At 40.9% G+C, this 25,616-nt stretch overlaps 1 protein-coding gene across 1 annotated transcript in view; it reads left to right on the forward strand.

The window, feature by feature from the left end:
* Positions 1-25,616, forward strand: part of slc4a11 (solute carrier family 4 member 11) — an 80,268-nt gene that overhangs the window by 22,332 nt on the left and 32,320 nt on the right. Inside the window, exons 3-5 of the mRNA XM_071525753.1 lie at positions 2,416-2,532; positions 10,295-10,338; positions 21,055-21,283. Of these exons, the coding sequence (XP_071381854.1) occupies positions 2,416-2,532; positions 10,295-10,338; positions 21,055-21,283 (390 nt within the window). The remainder of the gene's footprint in view (positions 1-2,415; positions 2,533-10,294; positions 10,339-21,054; positions 21,284-25,616) is intronic.

Consider the following 25,616-nt stretch of genomic DNA (forward strand, 5'->3'; position numbering starts at 1 on the left):
CAAAGGCTGCGTGTGTATTTGAGAGTGAGATGAAAAGTCTAATGTGTATCCTATGTCTTGTACTCTATGTGAGGTCCTGTTGTACCTGTACCATGTCACTATTACGGATAGGACAATATACTGAAATTCAATATATTGCAATACAAAAATGTGACAATACATATCGTGGGGCAGAAAAATAAATTGTGATATTAGCTACATTTTATTCTGCTGTAGTAACCACAAATGAGACAGCTTGCACATTATATTTTCACAAGCTCTCCATCCAAATTATATTATTTGTTGTTTACATTCTACCAAGCCAATGTCATCACTAGAAAGATTTGTGGCTCAGAAATAAACATAATATCTACACAGTCAGACTTTGCTGTCATTGAACATTTATTTATTGCATCGTATCGTGGTTGTATTGAATCATGAACCCCATATCACATATTGAAACATATAGAGATATATAGAGAAAAACATATTGTCCCAACCCTAGTCACTCTGCACTCTGTTACTGTCTTAGTGGTTGATACGTCTCTGCACCAATGTCAGCAAGACAAATCTGTGTACATCCATTGTACTTGCCGAGTAATTGCGAGTGATTCTGATTCTGATAGTGTAGCAGTGTGCAGCATAGTGGTGTATTGCCCTCTTCCATATTCAAAGAGTTTCATTCCAAATTGAGATATGAGATAATGATTGCTTTGATGATTAAAACCCACTACAGAATATTAGCAAAGTAAAAAAAAATGTAACATTTTAGAAGACATAATTGTCTGTTTTTAAATAACGAGTAATTAACACCAAGCAACTATTTTCTGTTCCCTAAAATGGGTACGGTAGCGTTTTGGAATGAAACCCTTCGTTTGTTCCTCCGCTCGGCAGCGGTTGCTCTCTCCCAAGGTGAAGTGAAAGTCAGAGCCCAGCCGGTGAGTCTAAAGCGCAGAGGGATGCAGGCGAGGCGACGACGCAGCGAGGTTCAAATAATGTCAAGTGCTGAGGGATGATCCTGATGCAAGACAAACTGAATGAACTGAAATTGGGGCCTCCTCACAGATAAGGTCAGCAGATAAAGAGCACGAGTATGAGATATTGTTCTCCTCGCATAAAGGCGATCGCCGGATGATATTTGGGAGCCCACTAGTTACTGTGGGATTGGATTTAAGGCTCTGCTGTGTCAGGAAGAGAGAATGGGATGAGTCATACAAACAGGCTTCAGGCAAGTCCTGCGCTGGCATCTTCCATACAAGATTTGTACTTGTATACACCAGAAACCTGTGTCAACCTGGTGATTCATTGAAAAATTGCCTTGAAATCAAAATGACCATCGACCAACTGAATTTCTTCCTCACTGAGCACTAGACGTCATTTCAGCGTCACGTCTCTGCTTTAGCTCTCATATAGGCCAGGATCTTTTTTGGCTAGGTATAGTCCAGTTTTAGAGCAAGCAGTAAATACATTATTACATATTTAAACAATGCATAAACAGCTGTAAATATCAAAAATATGCACCAGAGAAGTCCATTTGTACAAGATAATGCTTTATTTTTTTCATTTACCCCTGAAGATGTAGTCTTGGATGTAGATGTCACTAAACTTTCACTTCTAAACCCCATGTAGCCTCATTTTAGCCTAGATGTCTATAACCATGAAGAAGTCTTTTAAATGGCTAATCAACATAAAATTGCTCAGTGGGACAATTTTCTTTGACACTATGTGACATCATTTTAGTTTAGTTTAGGTTGCTAGATATAGAAAAGCAAGATTATCTGCAACTAATTAAGAATTAAACTAATTTATAATTCTCTCCCAGATAAATCAATGATAATATGTATTGCTGCTTACAGGTTCTTCCTTCTATCAGGGACTCCAAGACAGCGTAGCTTTTCTTTTTACTAAATAAAAAGATAAGAAAAATAAGAAATTATTTTATTTTATGTCACTTTTGAAACATGGCAGGCTACATCTTTGGTCATCTTGTCTTGACTGACCCTTGACTCTTCAAACTTTGTTCATTCTTCAGCCAATCACAGAAGAGTAGCCCAACCTAACACATCATCATTTGCCAACAATTACCAGACCACTCTAAACATACTCTCATATCTTTTACCCAAACAAATAAAACAAATAATGTATTTGCTAATCCTGTTTGAACCAAGGTATCATACCAGGGTGGGAAATTATTGCCAGCTACCAGCAAAATGCTGGTTAATTTTGGCTGTTATCTTGGTAAGTTTGTTGGCTGTATCAACCTCTTTAGCAGGAAAATAACTCTTCTATCCTAAAAATCTTGTTGCCCAGTGAAATAGTGAAAATGGCTGGTGAATTATGGGACTTGCCAGCCACTGTGGCCTGAGGACAATAAAAGTGAGTTTTTCTGGTAGCTGGTGAGGTCCAGGAGGTGACCCTGTGCTGTTGTGTCCCCAGAGCAGCGGGAGGCGGAGCAGGAGGAGGGCAGCGAGGGCCGAGAGGAGGGACAGGACTCGCCGATCGCCTGCGGAGATGACATCCACCTCTATGACAACCAGATCAGCCCCGGGCCAGGTCAGTACTGAGAGAGAGAGATTGGAGGGGGAGGTAAGGAGAAGGGAGAGAGAATGAGGAATAGAGAGAGAAAGAAGGAAGGAGGCAAGCAGAGCTGGATATGATGGAGATAAAGGGAGAAAAAGAGGGAGGGCGAAGATAGGGAAGGAGGGAGAAGAAATGGAGAGGGAAAAGGAGGAGGAGGGAGACAGAGACAAAGGTGGGAGTGATTGAAGAGTGATGGAGAGGGAGGTGGCAGAAAGTGAGGGGGGAAAGGAGAGAGAGGGATATAGGGAGAAAGAGAGGGGAGAGGTAAAGAGGGAGAGGAGAGTGGAGAAGGGGGAGATTTGTGTGAGAGAAAGAGAGGCCGAGGGTCAAGAGAGACGATATTCTTTTCAAAGACCATTTACGAAAACCTTTTTGTATCTCAGAAATGTTTCTCTCCTATGTTGATCTCAGATCTATACTAATTTAAAAACTACTGCAGCTGAATCTTGGTCTGCTGACTTGAATGGGTGTTGTGCTGTGCATGGACAGGCTTCCCACTGCAGTGAATGTGAGCCATAGCCAACTTGCCTGGATAAAAAAGGGTTAAAAGAAAAAATTGAGAACTGCCACTCTGAATATGCCTCTGCAAGTCAATGATTTCTTCTGCTGTTCAACTGTGTGATCGATATCACCAGATCACTTTTCGTTTCTCACTGTACACCTCGGCCTTTTTGGAGGTTTTTTAAATCATAATGTGAGGCACCTTCTTCAAAGGGAATAGATGCCTGCAGTCATGCCAGATCTCCATCACATCATGCAAGAAGAAAGCAAAAGAAAACACCTCCCCAAACCTCAAATATTTCTACTCTAATTTCTACTGAGGTCCGGTGGGGTCTGAGGCTGAGGCCGAGTCCATCCAGAGCCTGATGGCAGGTGTTGACTTGACAGACAGCTCCTCAGCTGCAGGTGCAGATGATTTTGACCCCATCACCAGAAACCCCACGGGTCAACAGGTTACCATTGCCATGGTAACAGTCACAGGTGCACCTCGGAGAGAGAGAGAGAGAGAGAGAGAGAGAGAGAGAGAGAGAGAGAGAGAGAGAGAGAGAGAGAGATGCCCAATCCCTTTGAATGTGACAGGTGACCATGTCACTCGGGCTGATTCTCCATACATAGTAACACTTAAGGCATCTGACAAGAGAGCTAGGAGAGGTGCAAGTTGTGAGCGAGTCAGAGGAAGAATAACAACTAACAACGGCTAAAACTCAGACAGGTTGGGCAGAGTTGGACAGGTGCCATGAATGTCAAGTCTAACATAATGTAACATAGCATAACATTGAGTAGCGTAGTCTAAAATAATGTAACATAGCATAATATAAAGTGCCGTAGTGTACAATAGCATAGCAGAACAGAACATATTACTGTTTTTATCCACGCGCACGGATTTCTATATTACTGATCTGATCATATCCCATTATTTTATTTTGTCCCTACCACAAAATATAGTCATTAAAAAAGTTGCCTATAGACGACCATCAATCCTGTAACATATGAATGCACTGCTCTGTTCTAACCGACCCAAACTGAGGCAGGAGGATCGGCCTCAGATGAGGGGAGACAGGCCAGCAGAGTAGAGGTGTTTACATGATGATGAGATTAGATGATATAGAAAGTTAATAAAGCTAAAATAATTGTTCCTGGTTTTCCTTAAGACAAAGCTAAAACTGTTGTTGGTGCTTTCCTATAAATAAAATTATAAATATAATTATAATTCAAAATATAAAAACAATCAAACTAGAACGACACAATATGCAACACTGCCATTTAGGGGTTCAATGTGCAGTAAAAACGTGCATGAGCAACAGAAAGGTGACATTGCTTGGCTCGTCAATAGGCAAATCTTTAGAATTTAGCTATTTAAATTTTAAGTTAATAGTATAGTGATAAAAGCAGTGTTTCTGTGAAAAGCTCTATAAGAGCTGTCAAATTATCACAATGTCTGCAAAGTTATCAGAGTATTTGTCATATGGCCTAATTTATTTTTCAGGGTAAATAAGGATAAAAACACCATCAGAAATTGGGTTCTGGCAGTAAAATTACTTGAATTCCTGAAAAGATAAATGCTAGTCGGGGCCATAAATCATGCCAAGTAATGTAAAAATGCATGGAATTGCATGTCAGCAAAAAAAATGTCTGGGGGAAAACTCCCCCCCCCCACCTTAATCACCCCTAACACTTCTAAAATGAAATCGACACCCTTACTTTTAACCAAAGCACCTCAAAATCCCATCAGTGTATTCATATTTAGTACGGGAATCCCTAACCCAGGCAGTGTCAGTACCATGCTCTATTCTGTATACAGCTACACAGGAATATGTTGACTTCCCACTATTATCATCAGGCAAAATTCTCAAAATGTTTGTAATTCCTGTGTCTGTTCCCACGTACAGTGCATTATTCAATGACATCACAGCTGCATGTTTGTTAGTGTAGTTTTTGTTTTCATGCCAAGCTTTCTCCCCCCCAAGTCTCGTTGTCACATACAGTTGACCCTAATGTCATTAGTTGTTTGCGTGCCTGTTTCTGCTTTTAATTTATGTCACAAATTATTATGTTATTTCATTATTCCACATCAGCGGGCCATTTGCATCCACCATATCAAATCCATGTAAGATTCTGAACAGGACTTTTAATCACATCCTGTCTGGCTAAATAAGCAGTGGTTTGGAAAAGCAAATAGCTCAGTGATTCCATCAGACCCAGAGACAGCAGCTCCTACCTAAATCTAATTTCAAAAACATCTGTCTGTTATAATTAATTCATTCCTCTCTCTATATTTAACAGTGGCTTATTTCATGAGAAAATTTAGTCAAGCTTTGGATGCTTTCATATTTCTGGCCTCTTGCCAGCATTGTTTCAGGGACAATATTCATCTTTAACTTTTTTGGTATTGTGCCTGTTGGATGTTTCACTGCACCAGACCAAAGATAAATTTGATAATGGTTTCCAAGATTTGAATTACTCAAAGAGCATTTGATTTAATGCCCCAAAGGCTTGAACAGCCTCCAAAGCCCTGCTGTGCTGTAGTCTTCTTTTTACCACTGTGCTCTTACTGCAGTGCCATGGTCATCAAGAGGCAAATTCAGGTCAGGCATTCAGTTGTGAAACACTTCACTTTTCTATCCTGTGAGCAATCAAAGGCAGTCATGGTTTACACCACCTGAAAAAATAATTTTCTACAAACCATGTGTGCTCTTTATCAGGCAATGTCAATTCAATAAAGCAAACTAAAAGTCATTATGACAATTTAATGACAGCTATGAATCTTCACACTTTAGCTGCAAATGTTCCCCTCCCACAATCTTCTTTGTTTATTCAGAAAGAAATATACAGAAACAGAAACACAGTGGAGTTCCAACCCCGAAACAAGGTGAAGGGAAGGCACATTTGAATGATTTAAGAGAGGTGGATTTCAGTGGTCATGCATTTGTTTCTCAAAAACAACAGCAAAATATGTGACAGAAGACAAGGCAAAGATGTTGTACTCATTGTCAAAATACAGGAAAAGTTGTGACAGCGTCGGTAAGATGAGACAGTTAACGGAAATTTTAACACAGCTACAATGGAGGTTATTCAGAGAAAAATTTTCATCTCTCTAAAAAATCATCGTAGAAGAGGCAGAGAGACCAATTTCACCCTCCACAGTAGCCTCAATAGACCAGAATGCAATGCAGGTACAAGAAATATTGTGTTTTGCATAAGGTGCGCAACTCACTTTTTCTTGACTGGAAAACCTCTCACTCCACCACTCTCTCCACCTACACGTAAAACCCACAATGCTCAGGCACGTTCAGCCACGTTCTCTGGAGGATCTGGGATTCTGGGAAATGTAGGAAATTGCTAACTGAATTATAAGTAGATGAGGCAGGTTGAGGCAAAATGGGTACACCAAAAAAGTGAAAACACATCACAAGTTTTCTTTAATGGGGAACATTTCTGCTCATGTCCTTCCCCTGCATTTCTGTGTGTTGTGGGAGTGTACATTTGTACTTGTTCAAACACTTGTTTTTAAAAGAAGAGTAAGGATTCCACACCCCTTAGCATTTTATTTCTTTTACTGAGACAGTGGGAAGGCTGAGAAGGAGGCAGAGTGGGGGAGACACAGCAGAGAAGCTTCTGATGTGAATCCATCTAAGCCAGCAGGGGTGCATGTGTTTCCAGAGAATGGGGTCCTACCCACTACACCATCTCTGGACACCTTTTACAAATACCTGAAAGAAAATGTCTATTTCATATTGGATTGATGCTCCTTCAGTGGTTTATTCAGCAACATTTTACCTCTAATCTTATGTATGTTTTAACCCTTATGTCTGTTTATTGCCTTGTCTTTTTTATGAGCTGTCAAACAAAATGAACACGTCAAAGACAATTTTTTGCCATGCTTGTGACAGACAATTACGTTTTCTGAATCCGAATCTGAACATTTTGACCTCTGCTGGTCTTCGTCATGCATGTTGGGTGCAGTTGACATCAAAACATTGCTGATTTTTCAGTGGGTAGTCTGATCCAAGCAATAGTCAAAGCTGCAGCCTGGGTTTTTTGTTTTGTTTTATCATACGTATACTTAAAAAAATGAAAATAAAAGTAAAACACATGGATTTGTAACCAATATACTATATACAAATCCAAAATCTCTGCTAGTGTGTTGGTACTTGGTTTGGTGATAACCCTTTTGCATCACTGTTGTACCTGTAATCCCAATAGAAAATGGCATCTTGGGTATTATTGCTACTGTGAACCGCTCACAGAGCATCAATCCAGTGGTCTGTATTAGATCTTTTTATCTAATACATTGTCTCACCTTTTGTGTCATCTGCCTGATTAGTATTTTAGATGAGGATATGTTATGCTCTTGCCACACACACAGATAGGTAACAAAAATATTGCAGAAAACCCACCAAAGAGTCAGCAATACATTCTGCTTAATATCGGTGTAGAAGTATTATCTGTCAAAGCTAAAAAAAAAAAAAAAAAAAAGAAAGTGATTGGTGGTAGTTTTTCAAGGAACTGCAGTCGACATTGTTGAAGATTAAAAATTGAAGACCTTGCTGAAAATAAATATTGTCGTTTAGTAATACGAGGATTTTGTTTATTTGTTCTCTCCCTCTCCTTTTATTATTTTGACATCATCTTATCCATTCTTCTCTCTTCAAAGAACTTTGTCACAAAGCTGTCGAACGCTCTCTATAAATAGAATTGATTTCATGATTATGTTTCTGCCAGGGCCGGGTTCAGTTCCATTTCGGTTCAATCAATTTTGCTTAATATTGAAGCGAAAGAGTCATGAAGGAGGACAGGCGTAGTCTCTGATGCTGGAAGCTTGAAGATTTAGGCTTTGGCCAAGGTCATCACCTGACCTCGATAACCCTGAGTGGGGTGTGTTTAATCAACACAATCAATCAATACACTGAGTGTACAGAACATAAGGGACACTCTGCAGAGGATGGACTGACCAGTTGATCCAGATGGCAGCTATGTTCCCTTTTCGATTTCACCCTAGAGATGGGACAATATATCGAAAGTCAATATATCGCAATACAAAAATGTGACTATGTATTGTGGGGAAGAAAAATGAATCGGAATATTAGCTCAATTTTATTCTGCTGTAGTAATCACAAATGAGACAGCTTGACCATCACGATGTTCCCCATAGAAATTATATTATTTGCACTCTGGAATGACATTTTTAAATTGTTGTTTACATTCTATCAAGCCAATGCTAGAAAATTTGTGGCTCAGAAATAAACATAATTCTCCACAGTCAGACTTTGTTGTCAGACTTTGTTATTTATTACATCGCATCGTGGTTGCATCGAATTGTGAACCCATTATTGTGTATCAAATCGTATTGTGAGATTAGCATATCATCCCATCTCTAATTTTATCTCATCATTTTACCATTGAAGCATCTCACCATTCAAGAAGAAGAGATGTACAGTAGATGAGCCTTGAGACAATTGAGACATGGACTGAGCAAAAAGGGGCGCAATTTAATATTAAAGGCAATCCTGTTTTGTACACCCAGTGTTTATTCCTACTTTCTTAACTTGTCATAAGCAGGCAATGTTATGGTAAGCAGCATAAGGCATTTACATTGTATACATTCAGCTCACTTAGTGTAAGTGAGCAGGAAAGGGTCCGCTGTGCTCAAGGTCACTTCAACAGTTTCAGTTACAAGATGGCCTCTCCTTCCCACTAAACCATCCTACCATTCTTACCACCCAGCAACCCTCTTTTCCATGACTTTGAACCGCTGAGATATCACAACACTCGACTCTGAGGTTACGTAACACTCATGATTGACTGAATATCATCAGCAATTAACGCTACGTCGATCGGCCGTTAAGAGAGGAACCACGGGGGAAAACAAGCCTGTGTCACGTTTTAACACTTCCTCTGCCTAATCCTACCCCCAAATTCTTCTGGATTACTTTAAGCCATACAGTATATTGAGACATACGGAGGCCATTAGAGGGAGGTGATCGTTTGGGACTAGATAATCCTATATGAATATATGAATATCTCCTTACGGCTGCAGCCTGACAGCAATTAGAGCTGCAGCTCCCTCTCCCCCTGGGAGCGGATCAACCGAGCCGTGTGCTTTTGATAGCGAGGCTTTGATGAACCAAATCCAGCGCATACGACACGTGCCCCCTGCGATAGTCTCATCACAGAGGTAGGGGTTGAGGCTCTCTTCCCCCTGCACTGCCTGCAGGGTTTCATGAAGGCAAGGTGTTTGGTGTGGCGATCAAAGCACCCCCTTCTGCACACTCACACACACACACACGCACACATTCACTTGGAGCTAGATTATTGATATTATGATATTACAGTGGTTTCCTAAGGCTTATTGGCTTGTTAAAAGGGGTCTTCTTGCTTTTCCATTGCTGGAGGGAGGAGTTAAAGCATTGATTGATTTCCAGACAGAGCTGACACAGTGCATCACGCGGAGCAGAGGAGGAAAGCCCATCGTAACCTAATAACGTCCTCCCCACAGTAAACGGCGATAAGTGCGTTATGTAACGGCGGTGGCGGACTATTTTATGAGAATCAGCAGGATACAGCAGGACTCAAGTGTGTGGAAAACTGCACTCCCGTGGTCTGTCCCCATATTGTTTCCCAACACAATAGGAGCAGCCGTGAATGTAAAAGTTCTTTTTTTTTCCCACATTTTTTGTTGGAGACTGGGAAAATCCAGACCTTTGTACTTTATCTAAGGACCGAGCACTTGCCTCGGCTCCACAGAAGTGTGTATTAAAGCCTTATCAGTAAAGGACTTCCAATCCCTGTTCAATGAGAGCTTTTAGAGACTTGCCTCTTGACATTTCCATCACTATTAGAAAAGGGTCTTAGGCTCTCCTTCTTTACTTGCTGAGCAGTTGTTACTTGTGATCTTTTTTTCAGAATTTGTAATGTTTGTTATTGTTGAATGCTCTGTTGGTTATAAATGTGTATGCCTTGAACTACTTGCATTATATTATAGTTACCATATGTTACCATATATTTGGGTTAAAAAATATCAAAAGTATCTCAAATGGTATGTTGTATAAAAACTCTCATATGTAGAGTCACATGACCCTTGTCAACAATGTGTCAATATGAAAGAGGTGTGAAGACTTTCAGTGTGCGGTAGAATACTTTAATACTTGCAGATATACAGTATATTGTGGTGTTTAATTACAGTACAAAAAATGTGTATGTCTAATTGTTCTCCTCTTTTTTTATTTTCCCCCAGACTCTGATGACTCTGGATGCGTCTTACTGAACACATCAAGAAGGGTAAGCCTATGTCACTCTGAATTATCTGTAACATAATATTACTGATGCAATCCACCTAAATGAAAAAAAAGATGATTGTTGGCAGGCAAGGAACTGAAGACATTGCTGAAGATGAGTGCAGCCATTTCAAGTTCAGTTCAAATCTCAATTGTTCCGTAAGGGAATTGTGGTTAACTGGCTAGGTTTAAAATACACATCTCAAATCCCCATAGCATACATCATACCAACAAGCCCCAAGGGAAGTGCCAGTTCACTAGGTTAATACAGTGAAAAAAATACAAAGTTCCTATGCATCATTACATCTTTATCGTTTGCTTTCAAGCCACCAGTGTCATATGTCCCATTAGCTTATTGGTGTTTAAATCAATAGCTAGTTTAGAGATGATTGATGGGCACTAAGTATAAGCCTAAGTAGATGCCCACTTTACAACCCCAGTGACAAACCCACACTCACACATTTACCCTGTAATATTTAGATTAGTTGGTCAGTGAATGTAACATTTAAATTAGGTGGCTGGAGAATGGTATGCTGTCTGATGGTCCTGTAAATTTATGACGGCTAGCCTGATGTCGTCTATGGTCACCATGTGTGGGTTAGTGCATCATTCTTTTGTCATCTGAATTGGGCTTCTGTATGAATGCTCACCCGGGATTATGGCACAAAGGATTGTAAAATGAAATTTTGTGTATTGGTAAATGCATGTAAAGGGTTTCATCACAAGCTGCTACAAATCCCATTTAGGAAAAAAAAAACATGCTACCTGAAGTTAAGTGCTTGTTTTATCCCCTAAAACAGTGATCTCCAACCATGTTCCATCGAGAGCCATGTGTATTCAGGTTTTCATTCCAACCAAACACTCCAGCAGCTCATTTCACTGATTATTACACCTTCAACCAGAGCGGAGGAACTAATCGCTTCAATAAAATGGTGTAGGGTACGGTTGGAATAGCACTGATTGGAGACCACTGCTCTAAAATATTCTTGTTCTGTAAGTAAATGGTTCAAGATGCCTAATAACTTTAAATATTCAATAATAACATTTATGTCACTTTTTTTTTTCCAAATGAGGAGTATATGGAACAAAACTCTCCATGTGTAGAATAAGCAATCTAATTGCAGTGAGGATAAATTAATCCTTCCTCACTACATGCCTCTCAGTGTCAGCTCATGCCAGAAACTTCTCCTGGATATTTTCACTAATCTTCCCATTCTGTTTTACAGTTTTGTTTGTTTGTTCTCTCCTTCAGATTTTTATCAATCTCACATGGTCGCAGCCGTTCTTCCCCTCCAAGAATTTTGTTATGAATCTGTTTATTTGCAGCGCTCTATAAATAGAATTGATTTTGATATGGTTGTGTTTCTGCCAGGTCCGTGTTCTTTTCACTTTTATTATTAACAATTCAGGAAGTGGAGTTTCCTCAAAATTCAAACACTGTTAAAGATTGCCACATCCAACTTACAAGAATAAGAATCACTTTAATCACCAAATACAATTAATGCACAGGACTTTGTCATCGCGGCGCTGGTGCCACAAAGACGAAGATGTTGACAACAGAGAGATATAAAGACTACCTTTCATCAGAATATTAATGTGACAGGTCTAGGTCAAAGGTCCCCTGACCCCCCCCCTCCCCTTCTCCCCAGATGTGATATGATGTCATCGGAATGTGTCAGTCCTCCTTCTCCCCCACCCTCTCCTCCCCCGCCCCCCGGCAAAATGTGACTACGTTTCAAGAATCGCCGTTGTGGTACGCTCCTAAGAAACGTGTCATGTATTTACGTAGGACCCAGTTACCCCCTTCAGAACTGTTTTGTGGGGAATGGAACCTGGGATCGGACAGAATCCTCGGGTATGTGTTTAATTACACCGTCAGTGAACTCTGCTTTTATCATCTGCCAGTCGGGGAGTCTTTTGGTCCCGACACAGTAAAAACCACGCTCACATCTAACGACTGGGGAGTGTTGAATCTAGTGGTAACACACTGCCTCAAAGTGAAAGACGCTGCTACAATTTCCAGTCTGTGGGATGGAGATGTGGAAGAAAGAACATTAGTGGTGAAGGAGGAGGAAAATAAGGAAAACATTGATCCAAACTCGGCCGGCAACACCGATGAGAAAGAGGAGAAGCCCGGCAAACAAAAAACGTTCAGAGCTGTATGGGAGACTAAGGGCGCTTTCACACCTATAGTCAGTTTGCTTTGGTCCGAATCAGTGGATGAGTTGCTACTTTGTTGCGTTTTTCATTAGGTCCGGTTAGTGTTCACACAGTGTTAGTGTTCCTGTGTTAAGCGAATCAACATTTGTAAACAAATGACACGCGGCCCTACATGCCGTTCATCTATTGGACAGAACATTTCCAAGAGAAAATCACTTCCTGTCAATCACATTGTCACAGACAACAATGGAGCAACAGCAGCATTTTGCGATTGCGATAGTAGCTTTGATTATTATGATTTGGTGTTGCAACCCAATAAGAACAGAGCAATGTTGTGGAACAAGCAAAGGTTTACCAGATATTTCCAATACATGTCCGGTATAATCCATACTGCCTTTATGATCGCTGTTACAGTAACGTAAATTCACTTATTACAATGTCCTATTTCTCCACCGGCACTTTCACTTTCTCCATATTTGTTGTTGCTATGGGAAACGGCCAGCATCAACGGACGTCAACATCCGTTTTCAACCCACAATGCACTGTATTTTTGTTTGCTTCCTATATTAGGTCCTATATTAAGTCCAATTACGTTCTCACCTAAAGCGAACCGAACCGTGGTTCACTTGGAAACGGACCGAGTCTCGACTTTTCAGGAGGACCATGGTTCGCTTGTTTGGTCCGCACCAGAGTTCGAATGCGTGTTCTCACCTCTCCAAACGAACCGCACTTACGGAGTAAACGCACCATGGTTCAGTGTTTCAGACCACGTTATGCGTGCCCGTCAATGCCTGGTTGATAATGTTTGAGGAATGCGCTGCAAAGATTACGTCTCTTTTCCAACGCAGCCACTGCTGGAATGAACAAGTGCTTGTGAAAAGAATTCTCTCCTATCCATAGACACACCCCTGGACCCATGTATCCCCGCCCCCTTCTTATCATTTATAACAGGGCTCTGTGGGGGCAGACGAACACAAAGAAGAAGAAAAAAACCCACAATGTCACTCCCTCCTACACCGCCGCTATCCCTGCAGGCCGTGAGCCCGGACAATACTATTGCTTCATCAGCTGAAAACTCATTACGTCTCCTGATTCTGATTCTGATTCACCAAGAGATGATCCAGACGGGTTGCTGACTTGTCTATTTCTGGACACGGTGAAAGCTGCGGTGGTTAGTTTGCTGGGAGCGGTTTTAAGCAAATATAACTGAAATCTGCCACGAGTGCCATATTAACCATCCGTTTGTAAAAGAACACTCTTGCTATGCCAGCAAGCTACCAGAGGGTTTTTACCTAACCCACTATAGCAAGTTAATAAAAAGACTCTGGACGAAACGTTTTATCCCCTCCATCCTGCAACTGCTGAAATCGCACAACTTCAACGTATCAGAATCCAGAGTCCGTGGCATTACAGAGATATTTCTTCACGAACTAAAAACGGAGGTCTGTTTAGAAGACAGAGTTGCTGAGATTTCCGATTCACATATCGGAGAAGACAAAAAAAAGCTTGAAAAACTGGAAGAAGCTTTCGAGTTTTGGAAAGGACCTGAAAACTCATCATCAAATTCTGATTCACCACCATTGTTGTCTAAAAGTTTATCCAGCATTCAGACAGCAGACGGATTGCTGTCCTGTCTATTTCTGGACACGGTGAAAGCCGCTGTAGTTAGTTTGCTGGGTCCGGTTTTACGCAAATATAAACTGAAATCTGCTATGGCTGTCAAATTAACCAAGGGAGTCAAAAACAATACGAATGCCTGCAGGGGCTACCTGAGGGTTTTTACCTAACCCGCTATAGCGAATTGATAAAAAGACTCTGGACGAATCGTTTTCTCCCCTCCATCCAGCGAAAGGGTGAAAGATTTTCTATCTGAACAGGACGCTTATACTCTGCATAAGCCCGCCAGGATACATTTTCCCAGAAACAGAGTTTTCGAGCCGCGACCTCTAAATCAGTTTCAGGCAGATCTCTGCGATATGCAGGCCTTGGTCGTGCATAATGACGGGTTCAATTATTTATTAACGGTCATCGATGTATTTTCAAAAAAGGCTTACGCGAGACCCTTAAAGAAAAAAACAGGATCCGAGGTCTCTAAGGCCTCTTTGCCTCTATTTTAAAAGACAGCGGGACGCCTGAAAAGTTACAAACTGATGCGGGAAAAGAATTCTTTAACAAAAGTTTTGAGGCCTTGATGAAGAAACACAGCATTAATCATTTTGCTACAGCCAGCAACCTGAAAGCGGCTGTGGTCGAAAGATTTAATCATACGTTGAAAACTTGAATGTGGAGGTATTTTATGGCTAAAAACACCAGACGTTACCTAGACGTTTTACAGGATTTGCTTGAAAGCTAACAGATAACAGTTATCATAAAAGTATAAAAATTACTCCTAAGCAGGTGACGTCGGAGAACACCCCTCAAGTTTTTCAAAACCTGTACAGTAGTGCAAGGAATTCGGCGCTTTGGGATAGTACTAAGTTCAAGAAGGGAGATCTGGTAAGAATATCCAAACTGAGAGGAGTGTTTGATAAAAAATATGAACAGAGTTATACGGATGAGTTGTTTACAGTGGTCGAATGCATATCTCGTCTCCCCCCTGTGTACACACAGAGATTACGACGAAGCAAAGTTACAAAAAGTAAAGGTTCCTAAAGACAAAACTTATCAAGTAGAAGAAATTCTGGGAGAGCGTAAACAAAAAGGTGAAAAGTACGTCTTGGTGCGCTGGAAAAATTGGCCGGAGAAATTCAACAGCTGGGTCAGGGCTTGTGACCTTAAAAATGTATAAAAACAATAGGTAACCCTCTCCGGGTTTCATACTCTTTTAGGAAGGATATCAAATAGGATAGGATATCAAAGACAGAGTCAAAGTCATGGATCAACTGTCCAGCGAAGGGTTTTATGTGACTCTACCCTCCAACGCCAGTCTCGATGTTTTTAAAAAATAATACAAGTTCTAGTTTCCGTGTGGATTTAGCTCAGCATATCGATTTAGAGGGTCCGTGGCAGGTAGCCTTGACGGAGATTTCATACCCGCACACTTGGTTTAACATTCCGGCAGAGTCGGCCTACTTTGAATGGAGGCCAAAACCTGTCAAGCCCGGCTCAGAGAGCGAGGTCCATCGTCAAAGGTTTAGAGGAGGTTATTGCAACAGGGCCTAGTAAAGGGGCAGTTCAGAGAGGTCGATTTAGCAGAGACTCTGGAGAGTTTCACTTGCTGGGCCCCTTCACACCGACATATTTTTCTGCGAGAGGTTACTTTTGAACTCTGTGGATTTGAGAATTAAGCTGACTTAACTTAGTATCATTCGTTCTTTTCATATTCAAAGTCAAAATTCAATATCAAAATCAAGTTCAGCCCGTGGCCCGTTTTTTCATTTCCTATTTTGACTTGAGCATAAAACAGTAAGTACGAAAAACAAACCGTTATTTGTTTTTTGTTATCAGATTCATAAACGAATAACGAGATAACTAATCATTTTTTCATTTTCCGATTTTGGATTCTCAATCGAATATGAAAAGAACGAATGATACACGGATTTAATCGTCAAGGCTAGCAAAACTGAATCAAGCTAACGAGACAGTAACTTCGAGGTCACACAAATCGAACAAATATCAAAATCAAGTTCAGCCCGTGGCTCGTTTTTTCATTTCCTATTTTTGACTTGAGCATAAAATCGAAAGTACGAAAAACAAACCGTTATTTGTTTTTTGGTATCAGATTCATAAACGAATAACGAAATAACAAATCATTTTTTCATTTTCCGATTTTGGATTCTCAATTGAATATGAAAAGAACAAATGATACACGGATTAAGGAGAAGTACTTAACTTGAAAAATTCTTGAGGCTCTCTGACTAGTTGGGTTTGGATCAGATTACTTCTCTGCGCAAACTTTCCCCAAAAGCTGTTGAGACAGAGTTTAGACACTTGTCTTTTGGCAGGGTTTGATGCGATTTTAGAAGTGTCTAACCAAATGCCCTGATTTGTATGATAGTCCCTTATGTATTTTCCTCTGCTTTCTTGATCTACTGACGCTTCGACGGGGTAGCCTGAAGCTTCCTGCTTTCCTTTGAGAAAAGTGTGAATGTATTCGACGAATATAGAACTGCTACACTTATTAAAGTCCCACACCTCTGTGATCTTAGCGACCCTATAGCCCATCTCTAAGGCCTTTTTAAATTCAGGAGTGACCCAGACCCCCGTCAACACTCTGGCCTCATCATTATGTGCACAAGGACCCTCTTGAAAATTCAATTCGGCGCACGTACGACAGAGTAAACACTAGTTTACCTTTTTCTGTTTTGTACGGTAACACGGGGAAAAATAATCCTCTAGGAGGGTAGACAACGTCCCTGATCAATCCGAAGTAAGCCTGAGGCTCTTTGAAATCTTTGTAGATTATTTCGGGGTGTCCTAGAGGGTAAAGATACTTACAGTTTATGTAGGGGTAGAGGGAAGTCACGTCTACGTACTGTATAGTTTCATCAGAAGCAGCTGTCTGCCTGAGCTGTACGCCGCACGTCCGACCTCCGTACAAAGCGTCTCGGGGTGAGAGAGGCTGAGGAGCGTTGTATTGTTTTAGAAAATCCTGCAATCCCCGATCTGATTTTTTCATCTCTGTCCAGACGTGTTCTCTCATCACTACCACTTTTACACCGTGCACAGATTGTAGCGTTTGTAATTTATCCTCGCATGTCTCGTGCAAATGTGTGTAGCTACTATGTGTCAGAGGGCTGATGTCATGAGACGGAAAACAGGTGGGACAACCGTGGTAAAAACACCCCAGAAACTCCCAGACCCATTTTTCACCGTTAATTTCAGCGTATCCATCTACAAAACACCTCCCTAGCTGTTTTTCTCCAATATTCAGTGCATGTTGAATAAATATGTTCTCTGTGGACATGACCCACTCTTAACCACTGGATGCCTTGAATATGTTTTAAATTGTTGTCTGTAGTCGTAGGGTGAGGGTATGGCGATGATATAAGGTTCTAAGAAATTGGTGACAAAAACCTTCATGCACGCTGAGGCAATTGTGACGCAGCTGAAGGGGTCCACTTTTGTCTCTTTAATGTACTCCTCCCTAAATATCATGCGAGCCTTCATGAGGATGTCTGTGTCATTTTCACAGTAAAGTTTAGCTTCCTTCTGAAAATCAAAAGTCCCATGAAGAGCCATAGTATCGTACCAGGCATCAAATTCCTGTTATTGCTTTTCTGTCATTTGGTCTACTCCGTAAAGCTCACGAGGGGGGTAGGGGCCCACGTAATTTAAATTGGCCTCTGAACTAAAGTGGTGGGGGAAAAACCCTTTGACTTTATTGCTAAAGCCTAAGGCCTTTGGCATAGCGGCTAGTGACATGAATAAAATCGACAGCGAGTCTGTATTTTTGTCTTTGAAACAAATGACTTTGCTACCTTGCATGATTAAGGTGGGACTTACACCCAACTTGACCATAGCATTAAGAACGAGATAGCTGTCAAATCTTTTAGAATTGTGCGCTATAAACAGTGATTTTGCATATTTGGGGCTCCTGAAATGCAGAACAAAGTCTTTGGCACATTGGAGCCTGCTAGCGTACCGCTTCTCTCCCTCCAGTGTTTTTGTAGTCACTAAAAAGGGGACTGAACACCGTTTTCGTTTGGAAATGTTTCAAAGTCGTAGAATATCAAGTTCTGGTTATAATCTTTCTTGGGGCGCAGACACTGTATATAACACTCGTTGCTGTTTCCCCCCGCAGATTATACACCCCGGCAATGGACACTCGTGCGGTTCGGCGTCCTTAGTCAGAGCCACGTAGTATAGCAGACCGCAATTTTCACATTTTTTCTGCATTTCGCATTCGCTGGCGTATACTTTAGCATTTGGCCGCCATTTAGGCTTTTTGTGCGCTTCCAACCAGAAAAGGGAACGACACGTCCTGTTGCATTCGTTACACGCAGTAAGTTTCAACTCATGCTGTGTACAATCAGCATCTAAGCAAACTTTACAGTATTTGTCACAGCTGTGATTCAAAACATTGTTGTGTCCCACGTAACAATGCTCACACACGTGATTAACTCCTAGAAAGGCATTGAGATTTTTAATGCCGTAGTAGTGATTTAGGAAGGACTTTAGGAAGGCTTTTGGAAAGACATCTGGTATTTACAGAGAGCTTTTGAATCATTGGTTCTGTAAAACACTACAATTTTACGGTTCAGAATTTGTTCAAATTTACAGATGTCGTTAAAAGTCACAGCCGTCTGTGCAGTCAACCCCATGCTGAATCTGTGCGCCGAGTATAGCGGCTCCCCTATCACAGAGACTGGGACGCAGAAGATGAGCCAAATTGATGGCAAAACACAGTTGATTATCGGGGTTTTCTACTATGTACAAAAAGCGAACCTTCTTTTTAAGGATTTCACGCTCTAATGTTCTTTCCAACATTCTTCTTTTGCCGCCTCCTCGTGGGTTGTGGATCACTTGGACGACTAATTCTAGGGTGACGTCCATTGCTACGGACCGGTTTGATTGTACGAGTCGATCCAAGAGGTTCTGAAAACCATTTCTATCCATTTCTTCGTCGACGGTTAAGATGCGGGATACGCTATTCTGTTACCTTTGACCTCTCAACTCCATCTGGATCACATCTCCGCGCCTTGCGTGTGAAAACGCTCTTTCCGTCATATTGTTTATTTGGCCTGCGACATTATTATAGAATGCAACGAAATCTACCTCGGCATCACCCTCAGAGCGAGGAAAAGTCAGAAGCTCTCTTATTTCAACGTTATTAAATGTAGTGCGTGTTACCACTCTCGGTTCTGTACGAGGCTCTGTGGTAGGCTCTGTACGAGGCTCTGTGTGCTCAGGAGTCTGTTGTTGCGAGTTGTTTACATTGTTTACATTTTCACCCCCTCGCTGTAGCCAGTATTCTGAGAGAGCGTTGTTTATTTCACTCAAACAATCTGTTTCTGTGACAGTTTGTGAGTGGTCCGGTGCATTGAGGCTCGCAATAGCGTCGTTGAGTGGTCTAAACAGGTCTAAAAGATCAGCGTCTACTCCTTCCTGATTTAGTTCATCTATTGCATTTAGTAACGGGGCAGGCAGTTCTTGTAGTGGGTCATGCTCATCAAGTTGATTAATTCTGAAAGATTCGGTTAAAGATTCTGATAAAGCCCTTAACTGTCTAAGGTCTGGTTCTGTATCTTTGTTTTCACCCATGATCAAATGATTAAAAATGTCACACCTTAGTTTGCATCATTTTATGGTCTAGAGGCCAGATACAGGAGCTTACTCATATCGCAGAAAAAGGTGCTCATATATTCAATATTCTGATGAAAGGTAGTCTTTATATCTCTCTGACAACTTACAGTTTCATCATGCATACTAACACATATAGTACAAGGACAACAGGATCTCACATGTACAACACATATAACTAGGAATAAATGCTCCACCGATATCAGATGAATCACAGTGCACACTTCAACTGAATCATTTGACCTGAAGGTAAACTGACCCCAACGCCGGCAGAAATACAACCGTATCAGAATCAAATCTATTTATAAAAACTATATACAAATAGCTCCATGGTCTCTAGCCCTGGTCTTTCTGCTGGGCTGTTTGTTGTTTTGTTTTGAAAAGGACAGTGGGGGATCCACTCACCTTTAGTATTTTTGTCCCCGCGATCAATGAAATCCAGGGGGGGGGGGCATGGATCAGGCGGTGTTGGTCCGTCTGTCCATTCCTCCATCTGTCAAATGTGAAATCTCAGGTGTTATCTCAGACACTACTGGTCCGATTTTGACAAAACTTGCAGGAATTATGCATTTTGGCACAGTGTACTGTTGTTTACAAAAATTACACTAATTGGCCTGATGGGGGATCATTAAAGGTCAAAATTTCTAACTTTGAAAAGCCCTAAGTCCTACACCACAATTGACACAGCACTTTCTACATGAATCCAGCATTCTTTACAAATTACACTGAGTGGCGTAATGACGGTGCTATAATAGGGAACATTTTTAAGTGATCTCAGACATCACAGCTATTTAAAAACATTACACTGGTTGGTCTGATGGGGACGCTATAATTTTAAACTCAGGTATGATATCTGAGACACTAATTGGCCTGATGCGGCCAACCCCGGCAGAAATACAACCATACAACCACATCAAAATCAAATGATGCCGGAGGTCCAATTTTGAAGAAACTTGGAGGGATGATGAATTTTGGCAGTGTGTTCTGGTGTTATAATTACACTGATTGGCCTGATCCGGACCTTATAATTTAAGGTCAAAATTTTGAAATCTGAAAAGCCATAATTGCTACATCATTGGTCGGATTTTGATGAAATTTGGAGTGGTGATGCATCTTGTTACTGACTTGCCAATGGGCTGCCTGCATCATTCAGGGGGGATGACATGAGTACTTGTTATTCCTTGTTTAAACATTATGCAAGTAGCAAGGGAGACAGAGTAGGGGAGAAAACTGACAGGATTCAATCCTGACCAGTGGGGGCACAGATGTGTTTCCAGAGCCACAGGACTTAACTCCTCGTCTGACTTTTTTTCCATAGTATGTAAAGCTGATGAATTTTGAGGAGGAGATCCGGGCACACCGGGACCTGGATGGCTTCCTGGCGAGGGCCAGCATCCTGCTGGATGAGACGGCGGCATCCCTGGACGACGTGCTGAAGAGAATGTTGCACCATGTGGGCCAGGACAGCCATGCGTCGGAGCCCAGCTGCAATTTTGAGGAGGTGATGAGCATGCTCTTCACTGATGCTGGAGCTCAGGAGGTCAACGGTGAGCAGGGACCCTGTCACAAACACGCACAAACACGCATGTGGAAAAAAGTGTGAATATGCATAGAAATATACAGTCACAGACACAGTTGTAGACACAGTCACACATAAAACACAATATCTTAGAGAACCAGTGCCATCTATGCCTACCTGGCATCAGACCAAGACCTGTAACATCTGACCAAACCTAAAAACATCTGACATCTGCATGTGTCAACACCTACCTTGAAAAATAGCCTTACCCCATGCTCAAGAGTAGAATTGTCAAATACACTTGAGAATGGTTCAAGAAGCTTGCGAGACGCTGTCTGAGCCGAGGCTCTCCGTTTGCCCACGGCCTTTTGAGCGGATGCAGTGTAAAGCTCATTGTGCTGAATCTTGTGGGCAGGCGTTTACATGTGCAGACATCAGACGTTTCCAAGGAGAAAACTATCAAAGTAGATCTCCTCTTATGCGTAAACGAACATATGCCAAGTGTAGCGCAGATGTACCAGTTAGGTGTTGCAGGTTCTGGTTCTCTAGCATGATGGCGGAAATCCAACTTCATATCCATACATGCACGTGGACAAACATGTGAACACACACACACAAACAAACAAAACTGTTTTAAGTAAGCTGAAGTTTTTCCAGTGACCATGTTGAAGCAAAACCATAAACAACAACACCATTGATCATCAAGATGAACAGAATCCAGCTGTGTGTGTGTGTTTGTGTTTGTGTGTGTGTTATTTTTATACCTGTCCAAGTAGTAGTTGAATAATTTGTTAATAATAATAATTTGTTTGTAGTTGAGTGTTTGATACTTTTTCTTACTAATATTCTGGTGCAGTAAAGGGCACCCATGTACCTAAAAACATTGCAGCTACGTTCCATTTTAAGCAGGTTCCTCTTTATTCATGAATACCCTGCCCTTTTTTACAATAATGTTAAATGAATTAAAAATGTAATTCCTTGTTTTGTAAAAAAAAAAAAGAAGGGTTTCATTTCAAAATGCAATATTGATTTTAGAATAGAATATTTAATATAAAATGCTCAAGATCGCTAATAGCTTCAATGATATTCAATATTATTGAATTACTGAGTTTTGCTTATACACACACACACACACACATTGAACCTCCCCGTTGGACTTTGAAATGTTAATGAAAATGTTAAGCATACCTCACACACTTCAGATATTTAAATTCGTTTTTAAAATGTAGTTTTCCAGGTCTGGTGCCCTTTCATCGGCTTACGGATCCTTGTCACATTAGTCCGGTCCCTTCAGCTCAGCAGAGCCTCTTGGTTAAGACGTATCCCCCCAGCCCATTAGAGCAGGAGGATTCTGCCCGCTTACGTAACAGTATATAGCCATTGTTGAAGTCCCACTGTCTCCTGCAAGCTGGCTGAACTAACACTGCATCCCCAAAAGATATATATGTTTAGAAAAATCGAGTTTTGCTTTCCTTTCAGTAGATGTTATGAGGATGCTCTAGTTGACCAGTTGGTCGAAGACCGGCTGTATAGCATTCAAGAAAGAATTGATAATACCATGCAGATGCAGAGTAAACAAATGAGGGGGGACAATGTCCACCACTGTAACATGTGGAGGGAGTGACTGTAACAGATGAGAGAGTTTTGCAGGCTGCCTCTCTTATATGTCCTGTGTTTCCCTGGCTGCCGGGGCTAGTGCCGGCGGATGGTGACGGTTAGTCAGAGGTGGGTGGTGTGTGAAGCTCACCCTGCACAGCCGCCTCTGACAGATCCGCGAGGTGATAATTGACTTCTGTCATCGATCACTCACTTAGCTTTTCAAATGGCTCTCTGAGACTCTCAAGCTGTGGTGGCTGCTGCTACTTGACTGTTTCTTTCCCAGAATGCCCCAGAAAGAGGCTACAGAGGAGGCTTCTCTGTGTGGCTGCCATCTTAACAACAGGGCTCCCTGTGCAGGTCTGGGTAGTCTGGAAATGTTTGGAAAATGACTGAGCATTTCCAGGGCTTGAATGAATTTGGGACTTGTGCAAAAAAGTCTAGAAGAATAGGAGAAAATATTGTTTATTCCAGTGATATTTATATTTGTTGTGAAGACGAAGAATTTACAGCTCTAGATTCACAGTTGACAGTTATATTGCCACCACAAAACCACTATCTGCATATATCATCCAAGTATGGCATTTTGAAAATGTGCAGGAACCCTGTCACAACAGAATACTGTGTCTTGCTGAATTTATGTTTCATTCCAAAATGAGATGTCCATCAACAAAAACACTGACACATACACTGGCAAAATGACTGCTGACATGAAAGTAAAACTAAATCAGTAATCAAGTAATCACTAGACAACAATGAGTGCTGAAGATAATAATAATAATTGCAACAACTAAACATTTTGAAAATTATGCAACATATGAATAAATAGAAAGTCTTCAGATTTACAGGTTGAAGCAGATGTGCAAATGTGCTTCTCTATTTATCAAATCATCTCTACGAATAGATGTACCATATATACAGAAATATGTACAGAATGTGCGGATGTGTAAAATGTACAGATGGATATATAGAAATGAGTCTGGGCAGTCTGGATGTACACAGATATTTTAACTAAAGAGATATTTGAAGAGTCCATTTCCAAGATGCTATGAATCCATTTGGAAAAAAAAATCATTACCTGAAAATCACAGAAGAGCCAGTCTGTAAAAGTGTTATCATTTTGGGCTTAAATTACCTATTATCCTTTGTTCTGATTTTGTACTATCAATCATTTTGCAAGAATATGTGCCCCTTTTTTTTCAAATGGTCGATATCTCATTTTGAAATCATACTCTTCAGTGTAGTATTTTGGAATGAAACCCTTTCAGTCGGACTGAGAAGCCCATGGTTGTTGGTAGGATCCCCAAATTGAAATTATGAACATTCTTATGTGAAACTGTGTCATGTTGGCAGCGGGGAAAAATCTCTCCGGGGGAGGAACAAAGGCTCTTGCTAGGGGAATACATTTATATTGTATGGAAGTATGTTATCGATAGGACATATCTCTTCAGGTATTAATTTCTCCCGTATCTATGTTCAGTCTCCCATACTGGGTGATTCGAGCAGACCAGCTCATTTGGAATGTAATACTGTACAGCTGTGAGATAAAGAGAACAGGGCGAGATTATAACAGGCACAGAAAGAACAGAGAATTACAGAAATGAAAAGATGAAAGCCCACAGAGATAATTAGTCTTGCTCCAACTTGTGCAGAAGAGTCGATTTTTGGAGGCCAACTTTTACTATTTTTTTCTTTCACTTTTGTCTTGGGATTCAGCAATGGAACACAATATACACAGTGTGCGTATGAAAAAAGAGCAGCTGATGATGCAATGCATTGATAACAGTAATACTTCTACTACTACTACTTATACTAATAATCCTACTACTAATATTACTACTAATAGCAAAAAATAATACATTTTATTCATATAATGTTTTTCAAGATACTCAAAAACGATGATAATTGTAGGATGCTGAAGATAATCGTGATAGTGATGATGATGACAATGATGATGACGATGATGATAATAATGATCATGGCGGCTGCTACAGAATGACTGATTGTCAATGTTTTGACTAATAATCTTTTGTGTTTTCCTCTGTGATACTGTTAGCAGCTACAGTGCATGGAGCTACGTGTGGTGCTGATTGTGTGTCCTATTTGTGATGACTGTACCATAATTTCTCCCTAAATTGCTGTCACCTTTGATCGATCTAGCTGGCTCTCCACTCGATTTGCATAATCCTCCCCTGTTTTTTTTTTTGTTTTTTTTGTGAGCTCAAATCAAACTGCAAAACAATCACATATTCATAATTTTGAATATGCAAAGGGGAGGGGGAACTCCTCTGTTAAAACAAGGTGCTCGTACCCCTGTGGTGAACAGTGTGTCTTTGCTGTCGCAGAAAAAAACATGTAACTGCAATTTTGGTGTTTTTCTTTGTCGTTCTTACATTGAAAGTTCACAAAGCCCTTTCTGCATTCTGTGAGTTTCATGACTCTCGGAACCTTGAAACCTGTTAAAACCCCATTGTATGATTTCAAAAAAACAAAGCCGTCAATGAGAGCATGAGCATTCTTTTCTGCATTTCTGAAAAACGTGCTTTGTGTAGATACATGTTTTTTGTCCAACGGTAGGCATATATTCTGGAAATAATTAGCTCCGTTCAACAGGAAAGGTGCTGTGTATGTCTGAAACAATTGACTATGCATCTCCGTTATAATAATGTATCTTTTCCAGGCCAGCGGCATGACTTTTCACAGCGAAAATCTCTCGGTAACAGTCTGGAGGAATGATCAGAATATTAAATTGAAACCATTAATTC

Source organism: Centroberyx affinis, unplaced genomic scaffold, assembly GCF_046629955.1.
Source record: "Centroberyx affinis isolate AG114_WGS23_722 - 3 ecotype Tasmania unplaced genomic scaffold, CSIRO-AGI_Caff_v1 ptg001336l_1, whole genome shotgun sequence".
NCBI lineage: Eukaryota > Metazoa > Chordata > Actinopteri > Beryciformes > Berycidae > Centroberyx > Centroberyx affinis.